The 17,048-nt window shown below is 36.7% G+C and overlaps 1 protein-coding gene across 7 annotated transcripts in view; it reads left to right on the plus strand.

Moving 5' to 3' along the window:
- LOC147306232 (myelin transcription factor 1-like) overlaps nucleotides 1-17,048 on the plus strand; it is a 101,058-nt gene that overhangs the window by 27,271 nt on the left and 56,739 nt on the right. For all 7 annotated transcript variants that reach the window (XR_015126735.1, XM_086278749.1, XM_086278750.1 and 4 more), the window contains exon 14: nucleotides 4,443-4,505. Coding sequence is in view for 6 of the 7 variants with exons in the window: in XM_086278749.1 (XP_086134875.1) it covers nucleotides 4,443-4,505 (63 nt within the window). In the remaining variant the exon portion in view is untranslated. The remainder of the gene's footprint in view (nucleotides 1-4,442; nucleotides 4,506-17,048) is intronic.

Consider the following 17,048-nt stretch of genomic DNA (forward strand, 5'->3'; position numbering starts at 1 on the left):
CAATTTTGAGACTGCTGCATCCCTCTGCAAGATATCTCACTATTTTTGACTTTTCTGAGCCTGTCAAGTCCTTCTTTTGACCCATTTTGCCAAAGGAAAGGACATTGCCTAATAATTAAGCACACCTGATATAGGGTGTTGATGTCATTAGACCACACCCCTTCTCATTACAGAGATGCACATCACCTAATATGCTTAATTGGTAGTAGGCTTTCAAGCCTATACAGCTTGGAGTAAGACAACATGCATGAAGAGGATGATGTGGACAAAATACTCATTTGCCTAATAATTCTGCACTCCCTGTAGACAAAGATTTTATGAACATGGAAACAAACCCGGAAAATACTTGGCATATCTTACCAAGAAAAGATCCGAAACACAAGTTATTACAGTTATTTGTGATGCTCAGAATGAGCGTGTATATGATAGTAAAACCATAAATAACATCTTCAAAGAATTTTATTGTAGACTATATACATCTGAACAACCAGTTGACGCACTGGAATTAATGGAGGATTTCTTCTCCAGGCTCAATCTGCCTACCATAGCAACAAAACAACAGACCACCTTCAATGCTCCCATTTCTAGAGGGGAAGTACTAAACGCTATAAAAACTTTAAAGAACGGAAAAGCCCCAGGACCTGATGGTTTTAGTAGAGAATTTTATAAAGAATTCAGTGAGCTGTTAATAGACCCATTACTTAATATGTTTAGATATTCGTTCTTGCGTAATAGATTACCTCAGACTGTAAGGGAACCTAATATCTCTCTTATTTTGAAGAAGGGGAAGTGTGCAGAGTCTTGTTCCTCTTATAGACCGATAGCTCTTCTAAATGTGGACCAGAAGATACTTTCTAAAATATTAGCTACTCGACTCGAAACTCTCCTGCCTCTAATTATTAAAGAAGAGCAAACAGGCTTTATAAAAGGCCGTAATTCCCGTAACAATGTCAGGCCCCTTCTCAGTCTGATTCAGGCTGCTCAGCAAAGGAACATGGGCGGTTTGGTGCTTTCTCTGGATGCAAGACATCAGTACCGGCTTTACTTAACATTATTATCTTGGGGGTAACTGTGACCGAGGACCTGTCCTGGGGCAACCATATCACCTCAGTTGCATGGAAAGCCCAACAGCGCCTCTACTACCTGAGGAGACTGCGGAGCGCACACATTCCCAGATCTCTGATCTTGAACTTCTACAACTGTGCCATCAGCAGCGTTCTGACGTATGGATTTCTAGTGTGGTTCCCCAGCTGCACCAAGGCCGATCAGCAAGCACTCCAGCGGGTGGTGAAAGAAGCTGGCAGAATTATTGGAATAAGTCTGCCAGAGATTAGTAATATCTTCCCCACTCGCTGTCTGAGACGGGTGCACAGTATTCTGCGGGACCAACATCACCCTGCGCGCCACCTTTTCCATCTGCTGCCCTCAGGGAGAAGGTACAGGTCTATACAGGCCAGAACATCCAGACTGGCCAACAGCCTGTATCCACAGGCTGTGAGGCTCCTGAACTCTCTGCCCCCCTCTCACGGACAATAACCATATCCAACTTCTTAATAGCACTGAACTTACTTGTCAGGTTCTCATGTTTACTTGTCATGTTCTCATGTTGTTGCTAAGGATTGTCTTATTGCACTGGAGTCACACTGGGTTAAATATTTACACTTGGGTTTTAAGGGGTATTTATTATTTTCTTCATTATTTTATTTACGGGTTGTACGGAAGCCCCAAATGCAATTTCATTGTTCTCTGACAATGACAATAAATAAATAAATAAATAAATATTGATACATTTAGTCAGTTTTCTGGTTATAAAGTAAATTTGACTAAGTCGGAGGCTATGCCAACTGGGAGCCTTAATTCAGTGCCAACTGGACTGTTTTCTTTCCTCTTCATGAGGTCCCCCACAGATTTTGTATACTATTTATAACTCCAAAATTTAAACAAATGTATAAAGCAAATTTTGCCCCTCTGTTCAAGAAGGTAAAGCAGGATTTGGAGAGATGGAATTCCCTACCTGTTTCCTGGCTAGAACGTATACCAATGGTTAAGATGAATATTTTGCCTCAACTGTTATATCCTGTTCAAATTATTCCAGTTATAATTTCAAATAGGGTGATGAAGGATCTGAATAGCTGGCTAAGCTCTTTTATATGGAGCAAACGCAGACCAAAACTTAAGATGGCCACACTACAGCTCCCAGGTTCAGTAGGGGGTTTAGATTTACCAAATATTAGAACTGGGGTGGGCAATTCCAGGCCCCGAGGGCCGGTGTCCTGCAGGTTTTAGATCTCACCTTGGGTCAACACACCTGAATCACATGATTAGTTCGTTACCAGGCCTCTGGAGAACTTCAGGACATGTTGAGGAGCTAATTTAGCCATTGAAATCAGCTGTGTTGGTTCAAGGACACATCTAAAACCTGCAGGGACACCGGCCCTCGAGGCCTGGAGTTGCCCACCCCTGTATTAGTACATATCAATTGAGTACTCACATGTGCTATATTCATGACTGGGTCACAAATAATTCACACTCTATCTGGTTGGGGATTGAAACCTCTCTTTCAAAGTATCCATTAAGGGACTAACTGTCCCTTAATAACTGTTCTTTAAGAACTTTAAAGATATTAGATCGGGCTGTGATAATCCAATCACACTTAATACACTTAAGGCCTGACGGTCAGTATGTCGAATTGAGGGAAGGTTGAAGTTAACATCTATGTTCACCCCTATTGTGAATAATCTTCACTTTCAACCGGGGATGTTTGATATAGGTTTTAAGGAATGGAAGAACAAAGGAGTTCACAGACTGAGGGACTTATTCTCCGACAATGTGGTTATGCCATTTGACCAAATGGTTGAGAAATATTCTCTCCCCAAACATGACTTTTTCCATTATTTACAGATAAGGCATTATATCTTGCACAGTACTAACTTCAGTGAGAGTCATGAAGTCTCTCATGTTAAGAAATTATTATTTTTAACAGATAAAGAGGTACCTGTGAAGATATTTTCTACGGCTTTATATTCTGTACCTTCAGTGATGTCACAGAGGCTTAAAGGCACACGGGAAAAGGAGTTAGGTATAATAATTGATAATGAATAGTGGAAACATGTCTGGAGTTATGCCAAATCAATCTCAGTTTGTAATCGTACCAAAGCAATACAGTTAAAAATCATACACAGAATGCATATATCCATATTTCGCAGACATAATAATAATAATAATAATGGATACTTTATTGATCCCCATGGGGAAATTACTTGTTTTTCTCTGCATTTGACCCATTCACTCAGTGAAGCAGTGGGCAGCCCACTAAGCAGGCGCCCGGGGAGCAGTGTGTAGGGACGGTACCTTGCTCAGGGGTACCTCAGGGTAGCCGTTAAGTGGATTCGAACCGCCGACCTTCCGATCATGGGGCGACCACTTTACCTACTGAGCTATCCCTGCCCCTAAACATCAATATAATCAATATAATGCAAGACAGAAATTGGTACCCTAACTCACAGCTTCTGTTCATGTTTGAAATTGCAAGAATATTGGTCTAATGTGTTATCTGAAATGGAGAAGATTTTGGGTTGTAAATTGGAGATGGACCCTTTGTCTCTCATACTGAGTCTCCCCAGCCGGCGGTTAATATCCAAGAATAATAGGAGGTTGTATTGTATTCTCACCTATGCGGTGAGGAATATACTACTCCAATGGATTAATGAAAAAGCACCAACTATTAAAGGTTGGAAAAGAGTAGTGTTGGATCTAGTGCCATTGGAATATCTTACATGTGTACTGCACTCAAAAACAGACCAATTCTTCAAGGTGTAGGAACCATACTTGAATTATGTGGAACCTGATGTCTCTAGTATTATGTTACAAGGATTCTCTTGAGTGTTCAAACTGCAATGTACTACTGGGACCACAGGTATTGTACTGTATTATATTCTTTATTTACTTTTTAGATGGATCTGAGCTGGTGTTTTGTTTTGTGTTTAGTTCTCAGTCTGTTTGTTTGTTTTTGTTTTTGCTTTGTTTTGGGGGTTGTTATTGCTTTGTGGGGTGTTTTTTGGGGGGGGGGGGTTGCTTGGGGGGGGGGGTTTATGGCTCTGAACTGTACACATTATTATGTTATGTAATTATGTACTATTTGTGAAAATGGAAAAAAAAACCAAAAAAAAAAAAAAAAAAAAATATATATATATATATATATATATATATATATATAAAGAAAAGTGTTATAGTTAAGTACCAGTCGATTTCTGTTGCTTGCTTTATTGCATATGTAATTATGAGTTTCTCTTTTAGAAAGGGAGAGTATTTAAATGAAATGAAATGAAAACATGGGAGCAAAAGACAATGCAAGACACAGGATATGTGCACAAGAAAGCTTTTGTTTTCTGAAAAGTCTGTAGAAGCACTACACTGATCTGTGAATGTGTTCTTGACCCTAGGTGTCCTACTCCAGGCTGTGATGGCAGTGGACACATTACTGGCAATTACGCATCACATCGGAGGTAAGACCTCAAATCTAGCTTAGAAGTAATGTCCAGTGTTTGCTTCTGCTGTTTTCAAAGTGTGATTATAGCAAAAAAAAAAACTTTCATTTTGGCCTGTAAAAAAAAGAAAGAAAAATCTCATTAGCCTGTCTTTACTAAGTCTGTCAGACAGCAGTCAGAACACTGTTCACCATTACTGACACACAGTTTGGTCAAGTTACTTGAAAATAGTAATTAGTTACTAATTACTTCTCCATGAAAGTAATCCCATTACTTTACTGATTACTTATTTTCAACAGTAATTATATACTTTATTATTTTATTACTTAGTTTAAAAACATGATACACAATCTGAATAGGTAACTAGAAAGTGCATTTTCTGAAGAAACTGCAGTGTGAATGCTTGAATCTGAATGTATGCATTGAAATGAAATAATTACTGAATTTAAGTTAAAAATTTTGAATGAGATTAAAAAAAACCCCGAATTTAACCTGAAAACAAAAGTGCTGAACTGCTAAAAGCTGAAGGTTACACAGAAGAAGAAGTTGGAAAAAAGCTGAAAATGTTTTAATTGTAAATTAGAAAAACCTAAGAAATGAGAAAAGAACATTTAGAGTCAGAAAACATCTGAAAGAATATTAAAAAGGTCATATTCTTTGAATCACTGAATGACTCAAATGTGATCCCTCCACTTGGATCCACACAGTTTAAAAAGTTTAAATGTCTGAGCTTTGAAAGACAAGATGTTGGAAAGAGAACAACGATGGCGACGTTTTGAGGGTAAAATGATGGCTTTAACACTGTGGACACAGCAGCAGTTGAAAGAGAAGTGTTTAAGATTAATCTTGGCAGAGTGGCAGGCAGAGCTCGTTAAGCAGGCAGGTGTGAGCCTGGTTGCTATAGTGACCGCACCCAATGGCTCCATACACACGTACACAGACATGCGCCTCACTTTTGCTGCTTAAAATGAACAGAAAAGTCAGGCCGAAACAAATCGTTCCCAAATGAAAAGTAAAAGTCGTACTGACAAAATTCTTTCACCGTGAGCGACAGCCATGTCTAGTCTACCAAATTCTCAGTTTTCATGCCTGTGGAGTTTATTATATGGACGTGGTGACAGTGTAAAGACACCATGCTCTTCTGATTTTCAAACGAACCTTCTGAGCCATTTTAACATTAGAGTCTATGGAAGAGTTGGAGGGAGGAGGCTGTGCATTGGTGACATTTATGAAAGAACCGTAACACCTAGGACAATAGTAAACACATTGGATGAAAGAGGACAGCCATGGCTACGTTTTGAGGGTAAAATCATACCTGTAGAGCAAACGCTGCGGACACAGCAGCAGTTTTAAAAAAGATTTTAAGATTAATTTTTTTGCTCCTCTCACTCTAGCAGTTGAGCTGTCTCACTCTAGCCCCAACATTCCGTCCCATACACACCCATTATAAACTCTGAAACGGGTGAAAAAACATCATGAAACTTAAACTGGAACTGAAGAAAAAGTATAATAGATATTGAAAAGATAAATACAAGTTGAATAGTTGAATGTCTTGTCTTCGTTTTAAAGTTTGAATGGTGGCTCTATGTCAATGTATGTGGAAGTAGTAAGAGTTTAAAAATGAGTAAGTTGAATGAGAATTTGAAGGGTCTCCCCATTGAAATACATGGGAAATTTTTGTTGAATAAAGTTGAATAAAATTAAAAATATAAATGTTAAAAATGAGAAAAATAGAAGCAATCATGTCCAAAATAATAGGAATCTAACGATGTTTGAATGGTTTTTCTAAGTTGAACGGTTTTGAAGGAGTAGGCTTTCAAAAAACGTACGGAATAGATAATAATAAAATAGAACTAGAAAGTGCATTTTCTGAAGAAACTGCAGTGTGAATGCTTGAATCTGAATGTATGCACTGAAATGAATTAATTGCTGAATTTTGAGTTAAAAATATTGAATGAGATTAAAAAAAACCCAAAAAAACCCGAATTTAACCTGAAAACAAAGGTGCTGAACTGCTAAAAGCTGAACGTTACACAGAAGAAGAAGTTGGAAAAAAGCTGAAAATGTTTTAATTGTAAATTAGAAAACCCTAAGAATTTAGAAGAGAACATTTAGAGTCAGAAAACATCTGAATGAATATTAAAAGTTCATATTCTTTGAATCACTGAATGACTAAAATGTGATCCCTCTGCTTGGATCCACACAGTTTAAAAAATTTAAAAGTCTGAGCTTTGAAAGACACGGTGTTGGAAAGAGAACAACGATGGCGACGTTTTGAGGGTAAAATGATGGCTGTAACACTGTGGACACAGCAGCAGTTGAAAGAGAAGTGCTTAAGATGAATCTTGGCACAGTGGCAGGCAGAGCTCGTTAAGCAGGCAGGTGTGAGCCTGGTTGCTATAGTGACTGCACCCAATGGCTCCATACACACGTACACAGACATGCGCCTCACTTTTGCTGCTTAAAATGAACAGAAAAGTCAGGCCGAAACAAATCGCTCCCAAATGAAAAGTAAAAGTCGTATTGACAAAATTCTTTCACCGTGAGCGACAGCAATGTCTAGTCTACCTAATTCTCAGTTTTCATGCCTGTGGAGCTTATTATATGGACGTGGTGACAGTGGAAAGACACCATGCTCTTCTGATTTTCAAACGAACCTTCTGAGCCATTTTAACATTAGAGTCTATGGAAGAGTTGGAGGGAGGAGGCTGTGCATTGGTGACATTTATGAAAGAACCATAACACCTAGGACAATAGTAAACACATTGGATGAAAGAGGACAGCCATGGCTACGTTTTGAGGGTAAAATCATACCTGTAGAGCAAACGCTGCGGACACAGCAGCAGTTTTAAAAAAGATTTTAAGATTAATTTTTTTGCTCCTCTCACTCTAGCAGTTGAGCTGCCTCACTCTAGCCCCAACATTCCGTCCCATACACACCCATTATAAACTCTGAAACGGGTGAAAAAACATCATGAAACTTAAACTGGAACTGAAGAAAAAGTATAATAGATATTGAAAAGATAAATACAAGTTGAATAGTTGAATGTCTTGTCTTCGTTTTAAAGTTTGAATGGTGGCTCTATGTCAATGTATGTGGAAGTAGTAAGAGTTTAAAAATGAGTAAGTTGAATGAGAATTTGAAGGGTCTCCCCATTGAAATACATGGGAAATTTTTGTTGAATAAAGTTGAATAAAATTAAAAATATAAATGTTAAAAATGAGAAAAATACAAGCAATCATGTCCAAAAGAATAGGAATCTAATGGTGTTTGAATGGTTTTTCTAAGTTGAACGGTTTTGAAGGAGTAGGCTTTCAAAAAACGTACGGAATAGATAATAAAATATTATAATAATAAAGATTACAACAACAATACTGTGAATGCTTTTCAAGCATTCACACTAATAATAAAGATTAGAAGAACAATACTGTGAATGCTTTTCAAGCATTCACACTAACTAGAAAGTGCATTTTCTGAAGAAACTGCAGTGTGAATGCTTGAATCTGAATGTATGCACTGAAATGAATTAATTGCTGAATTTTGAGTTAAAAATATTGAATGAGATTAAAAAAAAAAAAAAAAAAGGAATTTAACCTGAAAACAAAGGTGCTGAACTGCTAAAAGCTGAAGGTTACACAGAAGAAGGAGTTGGAAAAAAACTGAAAATGTTTTAAATGTAAATTAGAAAACCCTAAGAAATGAGAAAAGAACATTTAGAGTCAGAAAACATCTGAATGAATATTAAAAGGTCATATTCTTTGAATCACTGAATGACTCAAATGTGATCCCTCCACTTTGATCCACACAGTTTAAAAAGTTTAAATGCCTGAGCTTTGAAAGATACGGTGTTGGAAAGAGAACAATAATGGCGACAATTTGAGGGTAAAATGATGGCTGTAACACTGTGGACACAGCAGCAGTTGAAAGAGAAGTGCTTAAGATGAATCTTGGTACAGTGGCAGGCAGAGCTCGTTAAGCAGGCAGGTGTGAGCCTGGTTGCTATAGTGACCGCACCCAATGGCTCCATACACACGTACACAGACATGCGCCTCACTTTTGCTGCTTAAAATGAACAGAAAAGTCAGGCCGAAACAAATCGTTCCCAAATGAAAAGTAAAAGTCGTACTGACAAAATTCTTTCACCGTGAGCGACAGCCATGTCTAGTCTACCTAATTCTCAGTTTTCATGCCTGTGGAGTTTATTATATGGACGTGGTGACAGTGTAAAGACACCATGCTCTTCTGATTTTCAAACGAACCTTCTGAGCCATTTTAACATTAGAGTCTATGGAAGAGTTGGAGGGAGGAGGCTGTGCATTGGTGACATTTATGAAAGAACCGTAACACCTAGGACAATAGTAAACACATTGGATGAAAGAGGACAGCCATGGCTACGTTTTGAGGGTAAAATCATACCTGTAGAGCAAACGCTGCGGACACAGCAGCAGTTTTAAAAAAGATTTTAAGATTAATTTTTTTGCTCCTCTCACTCTAGCAGTTGAGCTGTCTCACTCTAGCCCCAACATTCCGTCCCATACACACCCATTATAAACTCTGAAACGGGTGAAAAAACATCATGAAACTTAAACTGGAACTGAAGAAAAAGTATAATAGATATTGAAAAGATAAATACAAGTTGAATAGTTGAATGTCTTGTCTTCGTTTTAAAGTTTGAATGGTGGCTCTATGTCAATGTATGTGGAAGTAGTAAGAGTTTAAAAATGAGTAAGTTGAATGAGGATTTGAAGGGTCTCCCCATTGAAATACATGGGAAATTTTGGGAAATTTTTGTTGAATAAAGTTGAATAAAATTAAAAATATAAATGTTAAAAATGAGAAAAATAGAAGCAGTCATGTCCAAAAGAAGAGGAATCTAATGGTGTTTGAATGGTTTTTCTAAGTTGAACGGTTTTGAAGGAGTAGGAGTACAAAAAACGTACGGAATACAGAATAAAATAGAACTAGAAAGTGCATTTTCTGAAGAAACTGCAGTGTGAATGCTTGAATCTGAATGTATGCATTGAAATGAAATAATTACTGAATTTAAGTTAAAAATTTTGAATGAGATAAAAAAAAAAAAAAACGAATTTAACCTGAAAACAAAAGTGCTGAACTGCTAAAAGCTGAAGGTTACACAGAAGAAGAAGTTGGAAAAAAGCTGAAAATGTTTTAATTGTAAATTAGAAAAACCTAAGAAATGAGAAAAGAACATTTAGAGTCAGAAAACATCTGAAAGAATATTAAAAGGTCATATTCTTTGAATCACTGAATGACTAAAATGTGATCCCTCCACTTGGACCCACACAGTTTAAAAAGTTTACATCTCTGAGCTTTGAAAGACAAGATGTTGGAAAAAGAACAACGATGGCGACGTTTTGAGGGTAAAATGATGGCTGTGACACTGTGGACACAGCAGCAGTTGAAAGAGAAGTGTTTAAGATAAATCTTGGCAGAGAGAGAGAGAGAGCTCGTTAAGCAGGCAGGTGTGAGCCTGGTTGCTATAGTGACTGCACCCAATGGCTCCATACACACGACACAGACATGCGCCTCACTTTTGCTGCTTAAAATGAACAGAAAAGTCAGGCCGAAACAAATCGTTCCCAAATGAAAAGTAAAAGTCGTATTGACGAAATTCTTTCACCGTGAGCGACAGCAGCTTCTAGTCTACCAAATTCTCAGTTTTCATGTCTGTGGAGTTTATTATATGGACGTGGTGACAGTGGAAAGACACCATGCTCTTCTGATTTTCAAACGAACCTTCTGAGCCATTTTAACATTAGAGTCTATGGAAGAGTTGGAGGGAGGAGGCTGTGCATTGGTGACATTTATGAAAGAACCATAACACCTAGGACAATAGTAAACACATTGGATGAAAGAGGACAGCCATGGCTACGTTTTGAGGGTAAAATCATACCTGTAGAGCAAACGCTGTGGACACAGCAGCAGTTTTAAAAAAGATTTTAAGATTAATTTTTTTGCTCCTCTCACTCTAGCAGTTGAGCTGCCTCACTCTAGCCCCAACATTCCGTCCCATACACACCCATTATAAACTCTGAAACGGGTGAAAAAACATCATGAAACTTAAACTGGAACTGAAGAAAAAGTATAATAGATATTGAAAAGATAAATACAAGTTGAATAGTTGAATGTCTTGTCTTCATTTTAAAGTTTGAATGGTGGCTCTATGTCAATGTATGTGGAAGTAGTAAGAGTTTAAAAATGAGTAAGTTGAATGAGAATTTGAAGGGTCTCCCCATTGAAATACATGGGAAATTTTTGTTGAATAAAGTTGAATAAAATTAAAAATATAAATGTTAAAAATGAGAAAATTAGAAGCAGTCATGTCCAAAATAATAGGAATCTAACGATGTTTGAATGGTTTTTCTAAGTTGAACGGTTTTGAAGGAGTAGGCTTTCAAAAAACGTACGGAAAAATAATAAAATATAACTAGAAAAATTTGCATTTCCTGCGAAAATGCAGTGTGGATGCTTAAAGCTGAAGCTGTATGCAAAAACTAGCTGAAAAAGCTGAAAAGTTGCAGAAATTGTAAAAACTTTGCAGAAGCAAAAGAAGTTTGCTAAAATGGAATAACTTAGCAGAACTGCAATATCTTAGAGGAAACATAATACTTGGCAGAAATACAATAGCATAGCAGAATTTAGCAGAAATATTGTAACTTACCAGAAACATGATAACTTCTCAAAAATACAAGAATTTAGGAGAAATAGTATAAGATAACAGAAAGAATATATTTAGCCAAAAATACTTAAACATTACAGAAACACTATGATTTAGAAAAATAGTACAACAGAGCAGAAATATTGTGATTTACCAGAGACACTGTGATGAACTATGAATATTGTAATTTTAAATTAAGACTATGTTTTAGCACAAATATTATAATTTGGCAGAAATACTATAATTTAGCAGAAATACTATATTAAGCACAAATCCTATAAAAAGCAGAAATGGTATGATTAAGCACAAATACTACATTTAGTAGAAATACTTTGTTTTAGCACAAATCCCATAAAAAGCAGAAATACTGTACTATGATTTAGTAGAAAAACTATAATTAATCAGAAATACTAAATTTAGCAGAAATACTATATTAAGCACAAATACTATGAAAAGCAGAAATAGTATGATTAAGCATAAATACTACATTTAGCAGAAATACTATATTAAGCACAAATCCTATAAAAGCAGAAATAGTATGATTTAGCACAATAGTAATAAGTTAAACAGAAAAATTGGAAAAGCAAAATGGACAGCTGAAAAAATGCTGAACATGCTGAGGGTCCCTCAAATATACTTGTTAAATGACAAAAATCTGCAAAAAAATTTATTACAGCCACACAATCACAAATATGTACACATGAGGAAACACACATGCACAGAGAGACCCACACACAAGATCCAATTCAGTCAACCAGTCTAAATATATTGAATTTAAATCTTAGAATGAGATCATCCCATTAAAAGCCTTTCTCTCTCTCTCTCTCTCTCTCTATCTCTCTATCTCTCTGTCACACACACACACACACACACACACACACACACACACACACACACACACACAGGGAGAGAGAAGTAAGTTTCTAGGTCAGCCTGGGAGCTGGTGAATTTGAATCCACCAATCAGAGAGGCTGTGCACTTTTCCCCACCAAAACAGGTGCATCTGTTTACACACGCAGCAGCACAGAGAGACACAGGATTTTTGCAGTCTATTTCTCATAGTGACGACTCCCCTCAAACAAATGACCGTAATTTCCTAACCGTAGGGGCTAGAACGGTCATTCTTACACCGTTTTGTTCAGAAGAGATGGGGGAATCTTCAAGTGTTGACAATTTAATATTAAAATATGAATCTTTAGAGATATATGACATGGATGACTTGTTGACTTAGAAGCCACGAATTCCCCAATATGCAAATTTGAATGCCTGAGACCACTTATGTGATTGGCTGGCTGGGAAGCCGTGCAGGCCCTGATTTGTGGATTTGAATTCCTCAGCCCTCAGATATGATTGGCTGGCTTAGAAGCCACGAAGGCCCCAATATGCAAATTTGAATGCCTCAGGACACTTATTTGATTGGCTGGGAAACTGTGCAGGCCCTGATTTGAAAATTTGAATGTCTCAGTCCTCACAGAGGATTGGCTGCCTGGGGACCTGGCAGAAATATATAGAAATACTATTATTAAGCATAAATACTACATTTAGTAGAAATACTATGTTTTAGCACAAATATTATAAAAAGAAGAAAAACTATAATTTAGCAGAAATACTATATTAAGCACAAATCCTATAAAAAGCAGAAATACTATAATTTAGAACAAATAGTATAAAAAGCAGAAATACTATAATTTAGCAGAAATACTATGTTAGGCACAAATCCTATAAAAAGCAGAAATACTATAATTTAGCAGAAATACTATATTAAGCACAAATCCTATAAAAAGCAGAAATACTATAATTTAGAACAAATAGTATAAAAAGCAGAAATACTATAATTTAGCAGAAATACTATGTTAGGCACAAATCCTATAAAAAGCAGAAATACTATAATTTAGCAGAAATACTATATTAGGCATAAATCCTATGAAAAGCAGTAATACTATGATTTAGCAGAAATACTGTATTTAGCACAAGTACCGAAAAGTACCAGAAATACTATGATTTAGCAGAATAGTAATAACTTATTGAAACACAAATGCACAGAGGGACACACAAACACAGGCTCTAATCCAGTCAACCAGTCTAACTATGTTCAATTTAAATCCTACAATGACATGCTGTCAAATAAGGGCAGGGTCCTCTCTCTCTCACTAAACACACACACACACACACACACACACACACACACACACAGGGAGAGAGGACTAAGTTTCTAGGTCAGCCTGGGAGCTGCTGAATTTGAATCCACCAATCAGAGAGGCTGTTTACGTTTTCCCGCCAAAACAGGTGCATCTTTTTACACACGCAGCACAGAGACATAGACCTGCTTCTTTCAGTTTATTTCACATAGTGAGGATTCCCCTCAAACAAATGACCATAATTTCCTAACCATAGGGGCTAGAGCGGTCATTCTTACACCGTTTTGTTCAGAAGAGATGGGGGAATCTTCAAGTGTTGACAATTTATCATTAAAATATGAATTTTTAGAGATATATGACATGGATGACTTGTTGACTTAGAAGCCACGAATTCCCCAATATGCAAATTTGAATACCTGGAGCCCACATACATGATTGGCTGGCTGGGAAGCTGTGCAGGCCCTGATTTGTGGATTTGAATTCCTCAGCCCTCAGATATGATTGGCTGGCTTAGAAGCCATGAAGGCCCCAATATGCAAATTTGAATGCCTCAGGACACATATATGATTGGCTGGGAAGCCGTGCAGGCCCTGATTTGAAAATTTGAATTTCTCAGTCCTCACAGAGGATTGGCTGCCTGGGGACCTGGCAGAAATATATAGAAATACTATGATTAAGCATAAATACTACATTTAGTAGAAATACTATGTTTTAGCACAAATAGTATAAAAAGCAGAAATACTATAATTTAGCAGAAATACTATATTAAGCACAAATCCTATAAAAAGCAGAAATACTATATTAGGTACAAATCCTATAAAAAGCAGAAATACTATATTAGGCACAAATCCTATAAAAAGCAGAAATACTATATTAGGCACAAATAGTATAAAAAGCAGAAATACTATAATTTAGCAGAAATACTATGTTTGGCACAAATCCTATAAAAATAATAAATACTATAATTTAGCAGAAATACTATATTAGGCACAAATCTTATGAAAAGCAGAAATAGTATGATTTAGCAGAAATACTGTATTTAGCACAAGTACCGAAAAGTACCAGAAATACTATGATTTAGCAGAATAGTAATAACTTACAAAATTACAAATATGGAGGCATATTGAAACAGAAATGCACAGAGGGACACACAAACACAGGCTCTAATCCAGTCAACCAGTCTAACTATATTCAATTTAAATCCTACAATGACATGCTGCCAAATAAGGGCAGGGTCCTCTCTCTCCCACTAAACAAACACACACACACACACACACACACACACACACACACACACACACACACACACACAGAGGGAGAGAGCTGCCGAATTTAAATCCACCAATCAGAGTGGCTGTTTACGTTTTCCCGCCAAAACAGGTGCATCTTTTTACACACGCAGCAGCACAGAGAGGCACAGGATTATTGCAGCCTATTTCTCATAGTGAGGACTCCCCTCAAACAAATGACCATAATTTCCTAACCGTAGGGGCTAGAGCGGTCATTCTTACACTGTTTTGTTCAGAAGAGATGGGGGAATCTTCCAGTGTTAACAATTTATCATTAAAATGTGAATTTTTAGAGATATATGACATGGATGACTTGTTGACTTAGAAGCCACGAATTCCCAAATATGCAAATATGAATGCCTGAGACCACATATATGATTGGCTGGCTGGGAAGCCGTGCAGGCCCTGATTTGTGGATTTGAATTCCTCAGCCCTCAGATATGATTGGCTGGCTTAGAAGCCATGAAGGCCCCAATATGCAAATTTGAATGCCTCAGGACACATATATGATTGGCTGGGAAGCCGTGCAGGCCCTGATTTGAAAATTTGAATTTCTCAGTCCTCACAGAGGATTGGCTGCCTGGGGACCTGGCAGAAATATATAGAAATACTATGATTAAGCATAAATACTACATTTAGTAGAAATACTATGTTTTAGCACAAATACTATAAAAAGCAGAAATACTATAATTTAGCAGAAATACTATATTAAGCACAAATCCTATAAAAAGCAGAAATAGGATGATTAAGCATAAACACTACATTTAGTAGAAATACTATGTTTGAGCAAAAATCCTATAAAAAGCAGAAATACTATATTAGGCACAAATCCCATAAAAAGCAGAAATAGTATGATTAAGCATAAATACTACATTTAGTAGAAATACTATGTTTTAGCACAAATAGTATAAAAAGCAGAAATATTGTAATTTAGCAGAAATACTATATTAGGCACAAATCTTATAAAATAGCAGAAATAGTATTATTTAGCACAATAGTAATAAGTTAAACAGAAAAATTGGAAAAGCAAAATGGACAGCTGAAAAAATGCTGAACATGCTGAGGGTCCCTCAAATATACTTGTTAAATGAAAAAATCAGCAAAAAAATGCACAGGGAGAGAGAAGTAAGTTTCTAGGTCAGCCTGGGAGCTGCTGAATTTGAATCCACCAATCAGAGAGCCTGTGTACTTTTTCCCGCCAAAACATGTGCCTCTTTTTACACACGCAGCACAGAGAGGCACAGGATTATTGCAGCCTATTTCTCATAGTGAGGACTTCCCTCAAACAAATGACCATAATTTCCAAACCATAGGGGCTAGAGCGGTCATTCTTACACCGTTTTGTTCAGAAGAGATGGGGGAATCTTCCAGTGTTTACAATTTATCATTAAAATATGAATTATTAAAGATATTTGACTTGTAATGCACCATAACTGAGTAGAGCGAAGCAAAAACTTCCTTGACTTGCCCTCAAACAACGCTTTCTAACTCGAAATCTATTTGGAGTATCGATATCATTCTTTCACCGTAAGAGACAGCAGGCTTTGGTGAACAATCATGGAAATTTTCAGGTCTCTGTGGAAATCCAACAAAAAGTTATGACGAGAGAAAAAAGTGGTTCATTTCCACAGTTTGAAATCTGAAGAAATCTGAGCGAAGGACGAATTTCCTACCCTCAAACAAGTCCAACTCATTTCAGAACGGTAATAGGTGAGAAAGAAATTCTTGAATTGTGAGCGTCAGGGGTGTCTGAAGATATTCGGGGACAAGCCTCATGTCTTAACTTTGCTTCGTTAAGGAGATATGACGATTCGAATATGCCTCTCATTACAGAAATCCAGCGGTGATTTTGAACAAGCTCTCCATTCACTTTATATGGAGAGTTTTCTGACCTTGTGTTAGTCTGAGGAGATTTGCAAAAATTCTATAAATCCCACAACAATGATGGTGACATTTTCTGAAAGCCAGCAAAAATACCTACGTTTTGATGTATAATTTGTGGAAGTTGAGTGAAAATTGAGCAAGTAGCAGGAAGTTGTTCGGACATGAAGTGAAAATTGCAAAACCTTCAGTGACACACTGGAAGCCAAGAGCATAGCAACCATAACAACACATGTATTTTGTGAAAAATCACAATTTTGCAACTCAAAACTTTAAGAGGCATAAAAGTAAAACAGTAGAAGATTTGAAAAAGCTGAATCATACCTGAATAGCCCAATAATTTGTGAACATTTTAAAATTTGAATGGTTGTTCTAGGTGAAAATATGAGGAAGTAGTTAAGTTTCAAAAACAGGCAAAATTTAGCAGAATTGCAGAAGTTTCCCATTCATTTCAATGGGACAAATTAAAGGAAAAAAGCTTAATATTTTAAAAAGTATAATAGTTAAAAATAGCAAAAATCGTAGCAGGAATTAGCAAAAATAGCTGAATAGTTTAAAGTTTGAACGGTGAAA

The sequence above is a fragment of the Aulonocara sp. 'chitande type north' Nkhata Bay genome, linkage group LG20 (assembly GCF_057382095.1).
Source record: "Aulonocara sp. 'chitande type north' Nkhata Bay isolate Kocher_YH1m ecotype deep benthic linkage group LG20, A_spYH_male_GT1.1, whole genome shotgun sequence".
NCBI lineage: Eukaryota > Metazoa > Chordata > Actinopteri > Cichliformes > Cichlidae > Aulonocara > Aulonocara sp. 'chitande type north' Nkhata Bay.